The sequence below is a fragment of the Vollenhovia emeryi genome, unplaced genomic scaffold (assembly GCF_000949405.1).
Source record: "Vollenhovia emeryi isolate VEMERY1.0 unplaced genomic scaffold, V.emery_V1.0 DF939180.1, whole genome shotgun sequence".
Lineage (NCBI taxonomy): Eukaryota > Metazoa > Arthropoda > Insecta > Hymenoptera > Formicidae > Vollenhovia > Vollenhovia emeryi.
This window is the reverse complement of record NW_011967186.1, coordinates 944,402-965,899: the sequence shown is the minus strand read 5'-3', so window position 1 is coordinate 965,899 and position 21,498 is coordinate 944,402. Positions and strand designations below refer to the sequence as shown.

Below are 21,498 nucleotides of genomic sequence, written 5' to 3'. Positions count from 1 at the left end.
AGTCGTAAACCCAATCTACAACGTGCTCTTTGCGTCTAGAAACATTCTGTTTTATACAAGCAAGTTAAAACACTTAAGAGACTCGTCGATAATGTACGATTGTACAATGTATATCGTGTTGTGTACAATTTATTCACCTTGCACAAATATTTTGAACGTATTTATCGGCTACAAAGTGGAGTGTTTGTAGACACAAAGAGCACAGAGTAGATTAGGACTTAAGGCCTGCTCAGGGATGCACAGCGAGTATCTGGAGACACATTTGGTTAAATTTCGCGTTTGGATCAATTGTTGAAGCCGAGGGGTAAACCGCTGGGGGCATTGTGGTGTACAGATTTCGGGCATTACTAAACTGAGAAGAATGTCCGATTAAATATAATCGGTTTATTTTTCAAGTATAATTGGTTTTTCCAATCGAATTTCATCGGTAACTGCATTTCATCAGATGTATCCACAATTTAATCGGAAAACGTAATCGGCAAAATTAACCAGCGGAAACACTATTTAACTGGTTTATCCGATGAGACTTTTTCTCGACGCGGGCATTGCTGTATATTGGTGTATATGATTTTGTTCAGCGGTTTATACCCCTCGGTCGAAGCGCCTTCGCGTTCCTGGATCGTTGAATATTAGATTCGTTCCATAATAAACGAGCACGCGAAGGGATTATATAAAATTTACGAGTTCAGGGAAAAATTGATTATTACATGATTTTCAACGTCCAACTTGACGAATATTTCGCGCAACAATGACACGATCTGACAATAAATTTCCCGCTGAACAGATTTTACTCCGAGGGCAGTAAATTCACGGTGGAACCAACAGGCGACGACTATTAATTTAGCAGAAACCTCGCTATCTCACGTTAGGACCCTATCTCGTAGTACGGGACTCTCCTCTACTGCGCGCGCCGGCGCGGTGTGTACGCGGCTTAAATTCAAGGCTGAGCTTTAACCGATCGGCTAATGTTGCTCAACGAAGAGGTACAACGGCGTTCTTTCACACACGGCCCGCCTAAGCACTTATCAGTGCCGTCTGTGCAGAAAATTATCCTCTCTCGAGTGAGCAGCACGTGTTCCGCGTTAACGTCTCGTACCATGTTTTATATCGCGTCGAGCGTACGCGCCGGGATATACGCCGTTGCCGGCGAATTGAGAAGAGCCGATCTAGGTCTCGCAGGAGTGACTAATTCGCAGTCATTTAGCACGCCCCGAGCTCGATACATTGCGATCACGTACGGCCACGCTTTTGTGAGCCACGGCGCGCGAGTTTGAAAAAGAATGGGGGCAAGGAAGAAAACAACCCGGGAATAATAAGATTAGCGGGAATAAGAACAAGACACATGCGTCCGATATCGATGGGGCGGGACAAAAACTCGGGATTTTATTTATTCGAGCAGCACAGTTACAACAATTTCGAGATTCTTAGTTTTGCCAGTAATAAATAACAAATAAATTATAATATTAATTAACAGGTCCAAGTTTAATGGACGTTCATTTGCGTAAAAGAATTGGTAGACGACATTAGGCTGGCAGATGGTTTTATTTGTTCCGACGTTTCGACCACACGGGTTGTGGTCCTTTTCAAGGGATTTGATAATAAATATTACGTCATCGATATTAAATTAAAAACGGAGGTTTGACATCCATCTCTGGCCGTCACTCGGACAGCTATGCTCGAAGGCACGTCCATCCGGCGTAACGACCACAGTATTATCAAATTTTATTTTTACAGTTTTACAATTATTACAATCAAATATTGTCAAGTGTATTATCAAATTCCTCGGAGAGGACCACAACCCGTATGGTCGAAACGTCGGAATCAAACAAGTAAACCATCTGCCGGCCTAATGTCGTCCAACAATCCCTTTCACCGTTAATTAACTGCCGGCGCTTCACATTCTTTCGTTGTTTAATTGTGTTTTAACATGACGCAGTAAATATTTGCTTATACGTTTTATACATCAGGAAACATATTAAATAAACGTTTGGCGAACGTGTGTTGAACGTACACGGTAAATCTGGTGTACTCTTTAGGAAGACAAGTAGACCGATGGATGAAACGACTCCTTGTTCAGTTATTAAAAACTATGCCGTGTTATCTCGCCTAATCAGGCCACGTTTCACAGGCGGGGGTGGGGGGGGGGGCGGATCGCGGGCACCGGAGGGAGGGAAGGAAAACGAAAACGGAAGAGAACCGCGCGACATTGACACCCGCGTTCCAAGGCCGCACGTAGGCAGAGGCTGGCACGCACCCGTGACGCAATCGTGTGTGAACCTGTGTAACATGAGGAGCGTCTCGCACCGCAATTAGCGCGCGTCGTTGCGCACCGCGAAAGGCGAACGCGCGACGCACCGGTTCCCAAGTTGATCGGGCGTTTCTCTCTCTCGTTCTCTCTTTCCCTGTTTCTTTTCTATCTTTCTCTGCTCCGCCAGGTCGCGGAAGTCGTCGGTCCAGAGCCTCGTTCGCGCGCGCGCATTACGCCGACGCTTTTTTCCCATCCGTTTCTTCGCGTCGGCGGTCTCTTTAATCCTCGCACACGAGCGACTCGCTCTCTCAATCGAGGGGAGAATACGAGCACGAGTAATTGGCGAAGATGTGACGCGGGCGCGCGAAATGAATTTAATCAGGATTTATTCCCGCACTGAAAAAAAAATCTGATAAATTCAACCAGTCGTCTGTTAGAAAATGGACGAATCAGAATTCCTTTAGGATTTGCTAGACGTGCAGTGAAGTCCAGCAAACGTCTGGTTACGAAATATATTTCGTGGTGGATCCTGAAGGAATTCTGATTCGTCCATTTTCTAACAGACGACTGGTTGAATCTATCAGATCTTGTCTTTCAGTGCGGCGACAGAATCGTTTTAATAACGAGGCGAAACCGCGGCGCCGGAGGAACTCGGCAGCTTCTGACGCCCTTTGCCAGCGTGTGCCATTTTTCTCTTCCTTCCCTCGAAGGCTGCGCCTCCTCCGCGTCGGGATGACCGGCGTTAGATAATGGGCGGTTTATGCTCGTGCCGTGAGCGCAAATGGATTAAAGGCCGCGTCCCGCTATTCTTCCTGCCCCGCGGTGGTCTTGATTAACACGGTGACCCTGTTACCCCGTTACCGCGAATCAAGCGCTAACAATTGTACCTAATTATCCCTCGAGAGGATCACGTCGGCGCAATTTTTACGCAGCCTCTCGCTGCTTCGCGCGTGCTCGTCAATTATAGACGCGCGGAATATTTTCGAGATATTTAGAAAATCCCTGCGCGGTTGTGAACTCTGGATCGCGACGAGGGCCGCGCAAACCGCGTTTAAAAGTTTAGACCCTCCGAACTTTGTCGCGATACGGTCTGGGGAAGGTAAAAATGAAAAAAATTATTTCAACTCGCTAACTCAGTATCGAGTGTGTACGCACGAAAAACTTGGGCGACCAACTTTTTAAACGGCGTTTACCGCGCGCGCGCGCACACATTCGCCGTGTATTATCTGAGATTATTAACGTTTTGAAATTGCACGAAGGAGTTTGCGAGTGCTCCACTCTCCGTACAACCCGGCCTAGTAAAATATATACAAGCGGCAAACGTGGACAAATGTCGCGTCGTCGAGGATTAAAGGGAAACAGCCGTTTTCGGCCTTCGTGCCTCCTCACGGAGTTGCGAAATTTACGGCGGGCGCGCCGTTAAATCTGCGCTATAAATGTTAATAAGGCCGTTCGGCCGGGAGCGACACATTTCACGAGGACTGAAATTCCACTTTAGGGCCGATCCCGGGTCCTAGCGGCCGTCCTGGCCCTGTTCCAGAGTCCTACCCTCGCGATCTCGGGCCGCGCCGCGCGCCGAGTCTCGCGATACTTTGTTTTAATGCACGCGGAGGATATAAAGGGTTAGACTCCTTTCCTTTCCGAGACCGAGACCGACCTGGAGGCACGGAATTCCGCCGCGCCGTCAGAATTCGACGTTTCACGAATTAGCCTAAAAACAAGGGAAGGAAAAACTCAAGCTCAAGACTTACACGTAGAACACAGTTTCCTTGAAATCAAACAAATCTGTTTGAATTTTTACCTCGCGCTTTATTTGATTCCAAAGAACATACGCTGTCTTTAACTCAACGAAAATTTTATTTGATCGAGACTGGAATTTCTAAGAGAGTTCGCACCCAGATAGCCTAATTCTAGATGCAAAAAGTGCAAAAGGTGCAGAATCACTCCAGCATCCTCTTAAAAATTATCTACGCTTTGACATTTAATAAATACTTAAATTAAAGAACTGCGCGGTTTAATTTGTTTACTATTTTTTAAATTTAAGTCAATAAGCTGGAGCCACCTGATGAATAATTTTTTTGCGTAAAGTAATAATTTTGAGGGTTCAGATATTCTTCTTGTCAGTGTAGATATATTATGTCTACGGTGTGCACTCAGTGCGCACTGGTGCAATCGAATTCGCTACGAGTTCTTCCGCGTGTTCCCGGCTTTAGCTCGCGCGACTCGCGCGCATTGCCGGGCTCGAAGATCCGGCGGGGCATCCCCGTGTCTCGCGTTGTTACACCCCCAAGTTGCGCGGCGTAACTTCGGGCGGGATTTGGCCCCTTCCGATCGGCGGCATTACAAGTATCCTCGCGTTTCCCCGCGAGCTCCGTGTTTTCCATTTTGACGAAAAGGTACACCGGAGGTGAAACTTGACGCACATACACACCGGGTCGCGCTCCGCCACTCGCCGGCGGTGAGCTGCGGTTTAATTCATGCGCATATTTTCTCTCACGTGGCAATCTCGCGGAGAACGTCTCGGCGCTTCTTCACGACGTAACTCGCCTCTCCCGGTTACGCGTGTCGAATGTATAAATAATCAGCGGCATTTTCGACGTCTGTGAGCGAGCGGCGGATAACTTACCGCTATGTCGGGCGATGACGGTGGTTAAATCCAACGAAAATAGACGCGCAACACCGGCGTTGCACCACCGCAATACGTCATTGTTCCGCCGGTCGTAACGCCCAAGTCAAACTAAACGTCCGCGCTCATCCACGGGGCTCGAGTAACGGACTCTATTATGAAAGCAAATAAATTATGCCGTACCTTTATTATTCCTCGCGCACTTCCCGGCGCCGCGCCGCGCCGCGGCCGTGTCGCATTTTAGATAAGCGCGGCTCGCGCTCGCGGCGGAGCACACGTGGCCCCTCGGATTTAACTTTATTTAATTATCGTTTCTTTTTCGCTCTCTCCAAGCACCGCATAGAAATTCCCCCCCTCGCTGCCGTGTATACGCAAGTCGAGGAAACATCGATTCGACCCGCGAGCTCCCATACGGCGTGCGGCGCGCAAGCCGACGTTTTATCGCATTAAAAGTGCTTATCGCCGATGCATTAGCCCGTTTCGCATCCGTCGACGGACCGCTCGGCGGCTCCCCCCCCCCCTCTCCCCTCTCGCCCGATGCGGCCAGGCGGCGCGTGAGCGGGAGGTGAAGGGTTAAACAGCTCAATGCAATTTTTTTTCCGGCGCGCGTGTACGATCGCACGTTGCGTAGCGGGTATTAGAAACCGGGCAGCTGCGTCCGCTCTCCCTTGTTGTACGGTATCAATTTGGTGTACTCGACCTCTCGACCCCGGCGGGCCGGAGGGGTGGAGGAGGAGGAGGGGGGCAAAACGGCCATTAATTCGCACTATCTCCCGCCGCGCGCACTCGCCCGGTTGACGACGAGCGTACATGCACTCGTCGCACAGCGGACGACGAGAGCCTCGTTGACTCTTGGTACTCTCGATCGAGTGGAGACGTGGTTACAGTCAGCCGCGGATGCCACATTGCGTTAAAAATAGATATATTCGCCGCGGGCGAAGCGTTACGTTTGGCCTGAATGGATTCGATTGTGTACCAGCGGTGGCTCGCTTCTTGGAGGAATTTCAAACGCGCCGCTCGCCCGTCGATCGCGTTTGAGCGCCCCGGCCGACATTCTGATTCGGCCGAAAATCATTTTGACGTCGGGCCGAATTATGCGGCCGCGTGCCTCCGCGCGAGCCGGTTTTCGCGGCTGAATAATAATCGGCGATAATCGAAATCGAGCGGCGACGCCAGCTCGGAGCACGCCGAAACGCGCGCGGCGAAACAAATTCATATGCTGCATATATATATATTTGTGCGTTAATTCGACGTAAATTATGCTCGCGTGCATTCCGCGGGTGAGCGAGCCGCGCGCGGGCATCTTCTGCGCGGTGAATTATCGCGCTTGAATTCGCGGCGATTAAAATTGCGGCGGCGCATTTAACTCTGCGCCGGATGGTTCCAAATTACGTTATTTGTATGAGCGCTTCCGCGGTTAAGGCGACGGGGGAGACGGCAAGAGGCAGTCGCCGAAACTCGATTCGTTGTTGAAAGCCGCGAGCGCGGAAACCGCCTCGCCGACAATACGTCAGCGGCGACGAGAGTAGCGCATCTCGAAACGCGAGATGCGACGCTAATAGAAACTTGTAACGCCGAGTATTTTGCGCCCGCGACAACGACTATTGTCATTAATATGCCTACGGTCTCGGGGGTGGAAGAGAGAAATCTTGGAGAACACGAGGTGGAGTCGCCGCCGACGCCGCCGACGCCGACGCCGCCGCCGCGCGCTTTGCTCCTTTCTACCGGTAAAAGTAATCGATCGCTGCCGCCTGCAGACTCGCGCAGCACGCTTGCAGCTCTGCACGCCGGGCTGCATAAGAGTAGGCGTCGGCGCCCCGCGTCATCGCTACGCCACTGGTTGCGGCATTGGCCTTAGGGACACCCCGTCCCAGCATCGACGTCTTTTCCCTCGATTAAGTAAAGGAACGCGCCCTAGTGATTGAGAAACATTAATAATATATTTACACTTGATACTTCCATTCCCTTTGAGTCAGTCAGTGGATCATCGCTGAAAAGTCGATGAATAGTCACTGGCTGGCTTCAGTGGCTTCAAGAGAGTGAGTTTCTAAGAAAGCTCTTGAAATTTTGCGGCATTGACCCTAGGGATACCCCGTCCCAGCATCGACATCTTTTCCCTCGATTAGGTAAAGGAACGTGTCCTAGGCTGATAAGAAAAATCTTGACCCAAGAAAATTATTCATTAGGTGGCTCCTAATAGCTTATTAACTTAAATTTAAAAAATAATAAACAAACCAAGCAATGCAGTTCTTTAATTTCAGTATTTATTAAATATCAAAGCGCAGATAATTTTAAGTTTAAAAAATTTTATTTTAATTCTTTAAAATGTCTACTAAGATATTCTATGTCTCACGAAATCTTTATTCGAATGTAGAAAATGCAATAATTTAAATTAACTTACTTAATATAATACATAGATTTACTTGAAACTTGATATTTTTATTTAAATAGAATAAATATTCACTTTAGTAAAAAACAATAATTTTAAGTTAATCTATTGGTTAAAAAAAATTTTTGTCAGTGTAGTGATTGAGGAACATTAATAATATACTTATATACTTGATACTTCCACTCTTTTTGAGTCAATCAGTGGATCATCGCTGAAAAGCAATGAATAGTCATTGACTGACTTCAAGAGAGTCAGTTTCTAAGGAAGCTCTTGAAAATTTCTTTTGCCGAAAGTTTTTCCAATTGAAAATATTGTTTAATGAACATACAATTATTGAGTCTGTATTATTCGGTAATTGGTATGATTCGCTTTTCAGTTCACTGACACAAGCGGTATTATTTAACATTTCATTAAAATTATAATTGATATTAATTGATTATTTTATTTCCTCTTATTTTTCGACCGCCGACGAGCAAGAGTTTCGATATAAACGCTATTTTCCAAAGCAATTGCATTAATTATGTACGAAGAGAGACGCTAAACTGATAGTGCCTTTTTATTAATTCAATCATTGGGACATTTATCTGACTAATGCCCATTGCTACCAACGCAGATTAATTTTAATCCCTGTTTAACCTGTTTTTATCTCTTCCCGATTCCCGAAACTAGAAAAAGTAAGCCGAGATCGAAGCTAATCTGCATTGGTAGAAATGGGCGCAAATATCGTTGGCAATCTTTCGGAGTGAAAAACATCGATATTTCACGGTTGCTATGCTCTCAGTAGGCTCGAATCGTATGGATTAGATATTATCAGAGACTTTTCCCCAGAGACACGCGATAAGAGCCCAGGTTCTTTAACAACGATAAATTTAATGACAGAACGAAGATGTCGCGGAAATTGACGCGTCTTCGGGGACGTCGCTCGCCGAGGGCGCGTTTAATAATTGCACGCGTTCGATCGCGAGCGCGTAAGTCTGACGCCCGGCCATAAATTCGCCCGACGATCTTCGCCGCGCGCGCGCGCAAATAAATGCGAGAGGTGCCGCCGCCCGGGCTCGCCTCTAATGAATAATGGAGGACGCAATTCCAAACACCTGATAACACCTTTGTTCCTTATCGCTGCGAGCGCGATAACGACAAGGTCAGGGGATATACCGCCGCGACGGCAATCACGATACCCCCGGCGTTTACGATCCCGCAGCCGCTTATCCCGGCGAAAAGAAGCTGCTCCACCGTGCATACATTACGTCAGGAATCTCGCCAAGGTTTACTGCGCCTTGATTGCACGTCCGCGCTTTCGCAACGGCCGCGCGTGCGTTCGGCCGAGAGAGATTCCTCTTCCAAGGAGAAATTCCGCTCCCGGAGACGTCGCGAGGGCCTTCGGGAGACGCGGTGGCGGAAACACGCCGCGTTCGCGATCCAGTGATCCGTTCGTTACGTCAGCGGGGTGTATCTGGGCCACTGGTTTAAAGGGCGAGGACCCTTTTCGCGGGCACAGTCGCCAAGGATCGACGGCGACACGCGGGAGGGGGGGGGGGGACGGTCAGCCACCTCGTCTCGAGGGCGCGCGCGTTTACACGCGGCGAAGGCGAAGAGCCTCTGAATGGGCTTGGGGCAAACGGCCGCTAATAGTATTTTGACGAGCCACTCGTGCAACATACGACCCCGGTTAGGTGTTGCACGACGACGGTCAGGCCGGCGCGGTGCGTTCTCCGCGGGCGCGGGAGGGGCCCCTGCGCCTCGCTCTTTAGTTGATTGGTCATTCCGGGCGGGAGAGTCAGTGACTCACTCTCTCGGGGCCTGCATTCTCCCTTCGTCGACGTTGCCCTCGCCGGCGAGAGAGTGTGCGCTTCGCCCCGTTTCGAACTAGCGCTCACTTACGCCCGCATAACGCGGGCTACGCCTCTCCGCCGCAGCCCTGTCGTCTACTCCCGATACTTATCGTCGTAGAACGAGTTAGCGGCCAGGGCCGTGAGCGGCGGGGGAACCCCCGAAGAATTTTTCACCCGGAGACCCCGGGGGAACCGCGGCTCCCCTCCTCCCTTCCGCGTCCTTTCCTCCCGAGGATTTCGTCTCGCTTTTCTGCCAATGGCCCAGTTCGCGTCGCGCACCCGATACGCGTATCGGATAGCGTGTTTCAGCTGATCGGCCAATGGCCAGACCGGTTTACTAGTTATTTACTATTTGTTACTATTTCATACGCTGCAAACTGGGCCGTTATTTCTTATTGTTAATCACAGAATCTTCGGGTTTGCTGATATCGAGTGTCGATAACAGACGCCTCGAAGCCGCGACAGATTTACGGTGGGAATTTTGCGAAGAACCGGCCCGGTCGAAATTTCCTACCGTGAAATTTGGCCGTTTTAACACTTTTTTGTTAGCGCTCGAGCGCGCAGGGTGAGACGTTCGTTCGTACCGTTGTTGAACTCGCGTGATTGTACATTCCAAATAATCGAAATGAAGTTACTCCGTCAAGTTGTATAAAAAAAAATAAGACGCGCAGTATTGTTTCGTTGTAAAATCCCGTGCTCCGAGAGTCAACGCGCTGCGTTTCTCGGAGCGTCCGCGCGCTCCGTTCCTCATTCGGAGTCACGACGGAGAGCCTCGCTACTACGGGCCTGAGGGGTCCCATATGCCTTCGCCGCGTCGAGGCAGCCGCGCGGTCGTTTCTTGGGCCAGTGGCAGAGCGATTCCTCGTCCGCGTGCGACCGAGAGACGTGCCGCTCCGACTACGCCGCGCTCGTCCGTGGCGCACGTGTTACCTCGGCTCGCGTAATCGCCGATTTCGGGCGAATCGCGCGCTCCGTTATCAGGGCGTACTCGCGATTCGTATCTCGCGGCCGTCGTTAATGGACCTTTAATTCCGCGCTATCGCGGACGGTGCGCGGAGCGGAAAGCCAGGGGCAGACCGACGCCTTATCGAATTTTGCGTCGTTGCTTCGCCGCGTCGGTGCCGCGGGAGACCGTGAGAGTGTTGCCGATAAAAAGGGGGATCGACGAACGCGCTCGACACGACTTCGCAGGCAGAAACGGACGCCCGAGTCATTATCGATGGTGCGAGACCCGATAGCGGGTTTTTCTTCGTCCGCTCGGAAACAAGGAAGGCTCTGTGCGCGCGCTACACACGCGAGGGTACCGCGATACGCTGCGCGTCGCCGGAAAACGCGGCCGAGAAACGCGGAAGCCGCGCTCGCGCGAGTGGCCGCGGAGTATTCCAAGTGCGCGTCCCGCCGCGGACGGATGAATCTCTCGCGACGTGACATTGAATAACAGAGAAAACGTGCGATCGAGACCCCGAGACGACTCGAGTGTGAAACTGTCTCAAACGCGGGCGGGAGGCGGCTGCGATCGCGCGCGCGACGACGATGATCTAGGAAGGCGCGCGCGGCGACGCGACGCCCGCTCGAGGTTGCATCGCGGCGGAGATACGATCGCACGGAGGAGCGGCGTGACTCGCGAAAAATCGCCCACGATGGTTCACACGAGCTACGCGCAGTGGGCCTGTTTGCCGAGCACGTACCGGAAGAAGGTAACGTACACGCTTGTCTCCAAGACGTATTCGGGTTGCGCGCTCGCGTGCCAGAAAAGTACGAAGGGACATAAATAAAGCGCTCGTCGTTGGCGAGATAAGAATAATCCCGGAATTAAAAACGGATTTCGGCGTTGAGTGAATCTCTGAAAGGGGACCTCCGAGAATAATTCCACGTAAAAGCCGACCGTTTATCTCCCGCGAGTGTCTGACCCAGTTCTCGCTCTCTTTCTCTCTCTCTCTCTCTCTTTTTTTCTTCCCCTCCGTATCTCGCGGGACCTCTCGTTTATGACGAATATCGCGAATATAGTTCTCCGCGGCGCGCGGGATTCCCGCCCGGCCGCACGGCCGGGGATTACGCTCTCCCTCGCGAAAGGTGCCTCCAATTCCGTAACAATCGTAACTCAAGTGAGCGCCCGGGGCTTTAATTGCCGAGCGAGGCCCTTCCTCCCCCTCTGCTTCTCTCTCAAGGGGCCCGTGGGGCCCGCGGCGCTGCTCGGCAGGCAGACGCCTGGGTATTTATCGGGCGAACACGCAGGATATAATCGCTTGCAGCGTATGCAAAAAAGGTGTACGATCCGAGCGTCGGCGATTAATAGGCAGAGGACGACGTCCCGGGATTAGCGAGGCGCGTAACGGAAGCGCCCTTCGACCTCCCCCCCCGGCACTCTCAGGGGGCAGCGCGCGCGAGCGACTGGAGAACGCAAAAATATCCGGCGCGACCCGCGCCGGATGCGAGTCGGGGCCCGCGCGGATCCGGCCGGATGGAATCGGCGGCGGCGGCGCGCGCGCGCGTTCTCCGCTCTCCGGAATAGCGGGTATCGCGAAGGTATACAGCTCCGCAAATATTTGCGCGCACAACGTTTGCTCTCCGTGCACACACACACACACGCGCGCACACCTCGGGGGGGAAAAAAATATTGATCGAGGCCGCATTCTTCGAGGCAAGGCCATCCGTAAAAGCTTCATTCGCTCGTTGCACTCTCGAGTACTTTGGCCCTTGGCAGCGCCCAGCGTCACCGCGGCTCGGCCCGCGCGTAACGGCTCGCGCGCGGACAGAGAGAGATAAGAAAGTGAGAATAAATGAAACGAGATACAAAATAGCGGCGCCTTTCACGGAGACCGCCGGGCTCTCCGTCCAGACGCAATCGAACTGATCGAGCGGCGGAGAAGGGCTTCGCCTGGGCGGTGCACTGAACCCACTGGACAGTGTCATATTGTTAATAAAAACGCGCTCTCGCGGCGGCGTGCCTTTATAAATAGCTCGCCGTCATGAAAGTCGCCTCTTAAGCCCAGTTCGTCGCTCGATAACGTCGATATTCGGTGCAGCGGCTGGCGGCGCAGCGCCGCGCCGGTTTCCTCCGCGTCGCGTGTCCGCCCGGTATTACCCCGGACGAATTGATCTTTACCCGCGCACCAACGACCACCATTATCCCCGGGGCCCTTGCAATCCCTCCCCCTTGGAGATAATATACCCCGCGAGAAGATGAGGCGAGCGCGCGGGTCGTGTCTGCGGGCCCGCCGCGCCGCCGCCGCCGCGCGTTTTCGCGTGTCGGCGGCAACGAAACGACGTCGGTGAAAGTCACGTACCTCCTGATTGCGGTCTTGTTCGGACCTCCCGCGCCGCCGCCACGCCGAGCCTCTAATTGCGTTACGTAATGCACGCAGACGTCCATTAGAAGCGCGAGTTACGTCCAAGTGTAACGCGGTGCGGTTCGCGCGGAAAAAAGACACCGCCGCGCGCCGGGGCTGCCGATTTTTTTTTCCCTTTCTTTCTTCACGGGGGTCTTGACAATCTTGGGAGAAAGGGATTCGGTCACCGGGTAACGATAAGACGGAGTAAGATGACGGGGGCGATTCTCACCGCGCGTTACGGAACGTCTCGTCCTCCTTCGACGACGACGACGACTTCGCGCAGCTTTTAATGCACGAAGTTTCGACAGCTTCGGAAACGTTACGATACATCGATGTTTATCGACAAGCCCGGGAAGCCGCGGGGTAAAGCGAGTTTTGAATCACCGTGGAACTATGGCGTGTGTATCAGAAAACTCGGGAGATGACGGGCGGTATTTGAACTCTGACCACCCAGGTTGGAGTCCGAGCTCTTATCCGCTACGCCAGAGGTTCTCAAATTGCGGGGCCCGCCGAGGGGCAGCGTTCTTTTATCCAGAGGGGGGGATTTCAGAAGCGTAAAGACCGCGCGATTTGCTCGTCGTCGCATATTCGTTCCGCGGACAAGTTTCACGATCGGATCGCGTCGCCTCGAGTGACAATGTCGATGGGTCTCTCGTACACTCCGCACGTCCGCAGACCGCACATCTGCATTGATCGTAGCAACCAGGACTGTGCCACAGCCTGACTTCTTTTTGCAAACATTCGGTATACTGTGGCTGACGTCGCAGATGACTCAAGTAGGTCCCTTTACAGACGCGAGTACAAGGCACGGGCGGCACGCAAGAAGCTCGGGTGGTAACCAACGCCTCTCGGTTTACGATTAATGCCGTAACAAGAGCGGCGATTGTGGCTAATTAATTCCAGATTTGCAATGTGGAGTGCCCGATAATATCCGAAAGCACGCGCGGTTGTTACGGACCAAATCCTCTCGGGCTTCGTCTTAGTGACGATTCGAGGATTTTTACGTCGGATCGAATTGAATTGAACCAAATCGCGGAAATGTGTTTAATTAACAATACTATTGTTGGATTCACTGAGAAAAGTTTACATTGGACAAATCGATTACGTAGCGTTTCCGATGGAAAATTAACCATCGGTTTTTCCGATTGAGTTTTCCGATTGATTTATGGTTGTATTCGATGAAACGTACTTACGTTGAGAAAAATATCCAATTAAATATATTCGGATAATCCAGTTACATAAAACAAACGGATATATCCGAAAAGTATGATCGATTTTTCATCAATCAAATTTCATCGATAACCGCATTTCATTGGATATATATCTATAATTTAATCGGAAGCGCCATTTAAATGGTTTATCCGATGGGAATTTTTCTCACGATCAGTGTAACGAAATCGCGGCTACCGATAAAATTTAATCGCCAAACCGATTATATGTTTCATCGAATATACAATTCAGTCGAATATATCCGTTAATGTGTAACCAAATTATTAGATAGGCCAGGATATTTTTCTCAAGGTTGAATCTCATCTCGCCCAATTCTATTCGACTCGCGCTCGAATAAATCGCGCATCTTTATTTCGTTTTCCTGTACACAACATTTTATCCGTAAGACTCAACCGTTCGACGGACGGTGTGCGCCGCGTATTTGTAGAATTGCAGAAAAGTATCCGCATTACCGGAAGAAATCGTGATTTAATGCAACGAGTATCGTCCTTGGAGATTCCAATCTTAATTCCGCCTAATAATGCTCGTTCGTAAGACGAGGATACTACACGCGCGCATCCTTCGCTTCTCGATGTAAATGTCACGGGGGAAATAAAGCCGTCGGCAAGATTCCGATGACGGTTTAAAGATCCGCCTGGCATCCGCGCGAGCGCTCGTTATTCTTCCCGCCGGGATCCAAGAGGCTAAGGCCAACTAGCCGCGGCCATTAACATTGACCCAAGGCGCATAAAGAATCGCCCCTGTCGCACGTCGCGGCGCGCCCATATGTGCCGAATAGCGTCAAGTGGGATCGTCTCTTAAGGCCTGTGTCCACGATTCAAGAACTGCGTCCAAGTCCTAGTCCCGAGAAATGTGTACCCAATCGACCTGCAGCGTTCACGGAATAACTGCAGGCTGACTGGCTGTACGTTTCTCGGAACTAGAATTTGGACACAGTTCTTGAGGCCTGTGTCCACGTTGCTAGATTTTGGTCCAAGTTCTGGTTTCGAGAAATGTGTAGCCAGGCGACTTGCAGCTACGCCATAAGAGCTGCAAGCTTTGATTGACTACACATTTTATGGAACTGGAACTTGGACCAAGTCCCTAGCATCGTGGACACAAGGCTTTGTCCCGCGTGCACCTGATATCGTCGAACCGACGCGTTCACGGCGCGGTCTATCTACAGACTTCCATATACTACTAGACTGCTGACAGACCCGATGCACACGTACTACCTTATTTACTTAACAAGACATGGCGGAACTCTTGCCTCACTTTTCAGCATAGAAGCCTGTGGGTCTATCGCGGCGTTAAGGCAAGTTTTCATGGGCAGTGAACAGCAGCAGCAGCGGCGCATCTTAGCAAGTTATAAGTGATTTACTAACATAGGTGACGCACTTCCGGCGCAAGTTCTTGCTGCTCGAAGTTCATCCAGTCGAACAGCAAAGCAGCATATATCATATTGCGAATTCGGTTGCTTGCACTAGTGCGCACTGAGCGCACGCTAAGACTCGCCTACAGTCCATTCTTATATTTAACGATCGTCTTAAATATCTCTTGAAATATTTTTTAACCAGCAAAATGATCCGTGCGGCATCTATACGGATCATTTTTCGGCTAAATACTCTTCGAACGTGTATTTAAGACGAAGATGCAAGAACACTTACTATAAAAAAGTCATTCAGTGCGCATTTGTGCAAACAATCGAATTCGCTAATAGGCAGCGCTTGTGTCAAATAACCAAGTCGATGCTGGTAAATTACCAAAGTGCTGCTGCCCATGGAATCTTACCTTTACGCGGGGGACGGAGCCTCTCGCGTGGAATTGCAGGCGTTTGTCTTGCGATTAGGAGCGAATTGTGCTACCTGCATAACGATCTCCCGATCGCGGCCGCGTTCCACGATATCGAATGCACGCGCGATACGCGATCGTATGATACGCATACAACCGAACGATAACTAACGCGAAGTATCACGCGCGTGTACGCGAAGTGGAACGCGAGCCCGCACCGCACTCGCCTTCCACACGCACGTGCGACGTGTAACGGAAACGTAAGAAGGCCTCGTGTAAGGGACCGCGGTCGCATTATGCGTAGCGCGAGGGGAAAAAAAATAAGACGCCCCATTGTCATGTAATCGCGTCCAGTGCGCGTAGAAAGGCAGCTCCGAAGTCGACGATTGAAACGTCAACGACACGCTCTGGGGGGGGGAAACGTCGGTCTCGCATTCAAATTTTTCAGATAAGTTCAGGGACTCGGGTTTCTCCTCTCGGCGAAGATATCGCAGTTGGTCAACCGTGTCTACTGGCGTCAAATCATTCTTTACGTTATTTATACACCTTGACCGGATAATGGGTGTCCGGGGTGCAGGGGAGGGCAGGGAACGGGTGTCCGAGGAGGAGGAAGAAGAGTTTGCCAGCCGCGCGTCGTCTAGCAATTTTCCACATTGATATCGCAATTTCGTCCCGATTTCGTGGCAATAATAATTTCATGGTGTTATAACATCGGGTCCGGCGGTAACGCAATTTGAATTACTTTACGGGGATGCGTGTCGGGCGCGCGCATGTGTAACGTGCGTGCGTGATGACGCGGGATTACGTCGAGTCGGGCACTCGACACGGGGGGGGGGGGGGAGGGGAGTAGTCGGAGGAGCGTGGGATGGACCGAGATCCAAGACGAGAGGTGCGAGAGAGAAGGAGGGAGAGGGACGGTGCGAGTGCGACGCAGAGGAGCGCCAGACCGCGCCGAGATCCCGATTCTAATATTGTCCTAGGCATCGGTCGGTCCACGTCGCTCAGTGAACCGACCAGGTCCGGCGCCATCGGCCACGAGGCACCACGCGCGGCTGCTGGCCGTCGACCGTTTCTTTCACTTCCTTCCCGACGGGAAGCCGCCGCCGTTCGCGAGTACCGTTTCGCTCGCGGGCAAGAGGAGGTGCGCGCGACGGTAACGGGCGTCGCGGCGCGGCGCGACGCGACGCCGCGACAAGAGCGAAACCGGACGGTCGTCGGTGACACGGCGCGGGGAAAGCTCGCCGGAAAATCAATCGAGTAAAACGAGTCCAGGGGAAAATACGGGAGGAAATACGCGCGGTGAGTGGTGGGCGGCGTGCGAGCAAAGTGCGCGGAGGCCCGAGCTCGCGATCTCCTTTGACAATCTCTCGTGGGAGAAAGAGGGACGGGTGTCGCGACAAGTGAAATTGAATACGTTAAACGGACGTGGAGAACGGCGGAAACGTCTCGGGGCCCCCGAGGCGTAATATTAATAACGAGTCTCAGGCCAATTCGATTATCCTTTATTGAACAGTCAAAATATTGGTTCTCCGATTGCAAGTCATTGTAACGACGTTGCTTTGAGAAATTTCTAAAAATTCGCGCCCAACTGTCCACGGAGACGCGCGGAAATTTGATTATCCACCTTAAACACCTTTAATGATTAAGATACCCGAAGATGTTAATTAAATTTTCCGAGACGGTTGTCACTGGAGACCGATCGAGATCAGCCACGTCGTCGTTAAATATATGTGTAACTTTACATCGCGATTTAGCCTCTTCACCGATAACGACGTTCCATTTTTAAGCATACGTCATCGGTGAATAAAGCGCGCACCGAAAGCTTTTAGCTATAAAGCAAAATATCGCGTTTTCTCCATTTCTCTTATTTTCCCTTCCCTGCTCCCGATACTCGAGTCGTACTTTTCCACACTTCCTGTATTTAGAATGAAAGCAGTACGCACTGAGAGAATGGCGGGGGGGAAAAAGGAACGAGACGAACGTAGAAAGTGCAGTCGCAAGGAAAACGCGCCAGGATATCTGGATATTCGCATAACTGACCGAAGTTCGCCACGTTTTTCATCGAAAAACACGCTCGTACTTTGACTGCGCCCTTAAACTCCGAAACTTCGTGAATTACGCTAAGGAGATAGCCGCAATTTTTTCCCCCGGATAGCGCAGTTTTATCGGTAAACACGTGCTCGCCGCAATATCGAAATAATTTCGCGCCCCCTCGCCGTCCCCGACCGGCCGTATTTCCGGTCCGCTTTTCATCCTCTCTCTCTCTCTCGTCGATTCATTTTTTTCGTATTCGCTCAATAGTTCGTTTTACGTCGAAGAAAATTTTTTTTAGCCGAAGGGACGGACTATTCTCTCTTTGTGGAGCACAGTGAATTTACGTCGGCTAAAAGCGGTAGCGCGATCGATCGCAAGCCGAGTGCGGGTCACTATTGTGAGGGGTTATTATCGGGCGACTTGCAGGTGACATCGATAGGATCGGCTTGACCCGGCATCGGGAACGATCGATCTTTTTTTATGTAAATTAAACGCGACCCTCTCTAAAACGCGAAATCGGAAACGCCATAGGGGGAGGAGCGGGTGCAGACGAGCTTATGAGAGGTGAATTTTTCAGTGGGGCCTTCGTCCCGTCCCCTGCATATTTATTTGATACAAATTTTATGCAGAGTTTCAACTCCACTATCGCGCGGGGGCAAGTGTGAGACGGACGGGATGTTCGGGGAGAAACTTGAGACGCGCGCCGGCCAGTGCGGGCTATTTTGAATTCGGATAGCTTCGTGCAAAGCTCATCGATCGAAGGTCACCGGGGGGCGGCGGTATCGAGAGGCGGGCGTCAAAGAACTCGGGGGTGGCCGGAAAATGTGCGTTTCATTGAAATTATATCCGCGGGCACGCGGCCTGTACTTTTTTTTTTAACTCCGAGCTACCCTCACCGGGCGCGTTTTCGCTCTCGCGAAACGATCGCTAACGATCTCCGACACGCGAGCGCGCCGCGAGAATCGTGCGAGTGCTGAGCCGCCGCGAGTGGGTTTTTCGCGCGCCATTATTCATCGCCGCGTTAAAAGATTCCGCGATTAAAGCATCTTCGCGCCCGGCGCGGGTGATTTAGCGCGAGCCACGATACGCGGCGCGGTGATAAATCACGGCGCGGCGGCACAGATCGGAAAATTGGTGTGTAGAAATTAATTAGGGACTTAGCTACGACATAATCCGTGGCTATTAGCGGCGGCCGGATGCGGGGTCGGTTGCCGATACACGAATATTTCATCGCGGCTAATCCGGCGTCGTGTACCTGGCCCGCGGAGGGGTTTTGGATTTTAATTCGTTGCACGCGGAGAGAAGGAGGAGTTTCTCGCTCGCGTTATTCACGCGCAATTAAGATCGTATTAATCAATTACCGCGGGAGATAATTCGCTTTCTTCGCTCGTCCAGCGTGCGCGGGATGCGCTGAAATTAACGAAACGCAAAGTTTCTCTCGTGAAATCTCACCTTCACCTTGCTCTCCTCAAGTAGCCGTCGATAAAATCTCTTTCTCTCTCTCAAACGATATAAATAATCGAGGGTCGCGCGATGCCAGTCACGTGGCGTCGTTGATTTCTTGAGTACGCGCCAAGTGCTTGACGCGAGTCCGGGCTTGAAGGGTTCCACAAATAAAGGGGACACTGTCTGATGAAACGATCGGGGCGTGGGTTCTTATCGGGACACGAGCGTCCCGCTTATCGCGCGGCGGCGTGTCCGCGCCGCGAGTGCAAATCCGCCGGTGCACGTCCTCGTCCCCCGCTGCTCGCGACTCTCGGGCTCGTCAATCACGAGCTCCGGGCCGACACCGGCGACGGAACGCGCAGCGGGTTAATATCCGCTGTCAGGCCGCCGGGAACACGGGGGCCGCGTCTGGTTTGTGTCGACGCCGATAATCCGAGGGGGCGTCGACGCGGGCGTCCTCCGTCGCCCTCGACGTCGTTCCCGCGGACACGCGGGAGAGCTAGTCGACCTCCGCGCGGGATTGACGAACGTGCGGCACGGAATTTCCGCCGGGAAATTTTCGCCGACGCGCCGCGACTCGCGTACGAGCGGGAATCCGTCGCGGCGCCGGGAACAGGGCGCATCAGGTGAATGACAGTGTCCTCGCGGGCGCGACAGCGGGTGCCGGGGGTGGACGGGATATTCCGCGGGGAAGTTTCGCTCGGTCCCGTTTTCAGAAATCAAAATGATTGTTCGGACGGAACGGCGGGGAGTTCCTTCCTTCAAAGGCCGAGAGAAATGGGATTTGTTTCGTCGAATCAACGGCGAGTTTGCGTGAAGCCAATAAAAGGCCAAGTTAAATACTAAGCTAATTGCCTGACTTTTCCAAGGGGGGGGAGGGTTGTTTTTTTTCATTGTTCCCTCGAACGCGAGACGGGTAAATTTAATTTGCCACGTTTGCCGATCATTTCCCTCTCGTTCTCTTTGCATTCTCAGGACCATTATTGCCCCATTAACTACACGTGCGCCGACGTGAATTTCCCCGTGGAAAACCGGATCCGGCGGCGTGCCGAATGTCGAATTGTTTTTGACGCATATTTCGGTTCATGGTTTTTTGATCATTTTTATAAGACACTTTATTGAAGGTTTTAAGCGAGCGGCGAATATTCATGTGATATCGATGGCGAGCATCGAGTGGATTTCGCGGCTGGAATATTGGATATTGCATAAATACCCGCGAAACGTGACTAGCCAAACCAAATTTGTATGGATATTTATACGGAGTGCCGATATTACTGTAATGGATCATGCATGGCGATCTACTAAAAATACATACGGTACAAGCGTACTTCGTGCGAGGCATATCCAAGTGTTATATTATTGACCGATCCGAGCGGACTGCGCGATGCTTCGCGGAAAGTAATTATTAATCTACAGACGTATATCACGGGAAGATTCCGGATTAAATATCAATCCGGCTCGATTTGCTTTAAACGGGTGAGACAGCTGTATGAAATTTTGAGCCTGCTGACTTTCAAACGGAGACGAGACTAGGAACGATCTAAAATTGAGATCCGCGCGACAGGAACCGTGCAAAACCGAGCGGATTCGCCGTTTTTCCGCGTATAATTACCGTTTTAGAGGCAAGAGGATGCGAGGGATCGTCAAACGGACAAGCGAACGCCAGTCAAACAACGACGTCGACGTTTATATCGCGATCTGTTTTTCCTGGCCGCCCCCCCCTCGGGCGCAGTGAGTTTAATTGCTTTCCTCTAGTCTGCCTTCTAATTAAGCCTTCAACCTTCCTTAGTTGAAGCGAGGAACTAGCCGAATGCATAATGCATTTCAGGGGACCGACGTCGGTCCTTTCTTCCTGTCTCCTTTGAATGCCGCGCCACGATTTGCCCTCGTCCCTCTCGTTCCCCGCGAGTCCCGTACGGCTAATGGTCGAAGTTCGTCGTCGTTGTCGTCGTCCCGTCGTAATGCATCTTCGATTGAATTATAATTAATGCGCGCCTCGCTTATGAGGCCAACAACAGCGGGTGAAACTTGCGCGGCCAACTGTTTCAAGGTATACAAGTGATCGATCGCGAGATAATAACTCATAATTTATTCGCCTCGCCAAGTTTTCTTTCCGCGGCTCTCCTAGACGCGTCTTATTACTCCGGGATCATAGTAATTAATACACGGGCGGTTTTCTGCTCGTTGAAAAATTTGTCTCGTCGCAATTAATACGGCTAAAGCGAGCCGCGGCGAAACGAGGAGAAATTTCCGCTCCTCTGATATTCGTGAAAGCGCGAAGATTGAATTATAAATTAATGCGAAATTCATATATTACGACACTCTTATTTAATTGCGAAATTCTAACTACTTCGCTGCTCGCTACAAAAGCACTTTTAAAATAATTAAGCGCAGAGTCGTGACCGAAATTGAATCGGATATTATGATCGAAATCGGTAAATTGTGATTTTATATATCTTGCAATATATACAGATACATACATATATGTGTATGTATGTGTGTGTGTGTGTACGTGTACACAGAGAAAGAGAACATTCTTATTTCGAAAATATGTTTAGTCTCAATGTGGAAATCTTGAAATGAGATAATGG

General features: G+C 51.2%; 1 protein-coding gene across 4 annotated transcripts in view; it reads left to right on the top strand.

Moving 5' to 3' along the window:
• Positions 1–21,498, top strand: part of LOC105563146 — a 90,574-nt gene that overhangs the window by 4,993 nt on the left and 64,083 nt on the right. The window contains exon 1 of one of the 4 annotated variants that reach the window (XM_012014496.1): positions 10,217–10,792. The exons of 2 other annotated variants lie outside the window; for them this stretch is intronic. In XM_012014496.1, coding sequence (XP_011869886.1) covers positions 10,736–10,792 — 57 coding nt within the window. In that variant the 5' untranslated portion in view covers positions 10,217–10,735. Of the gene's footprint in view, positions 1–10,216; positions 10,793–16,662; positions 16,727–21,498 lie in introns of those variants that run through there. One more of the 4 variants, XM_012014504.1, reaches the window with a different exon arrangement.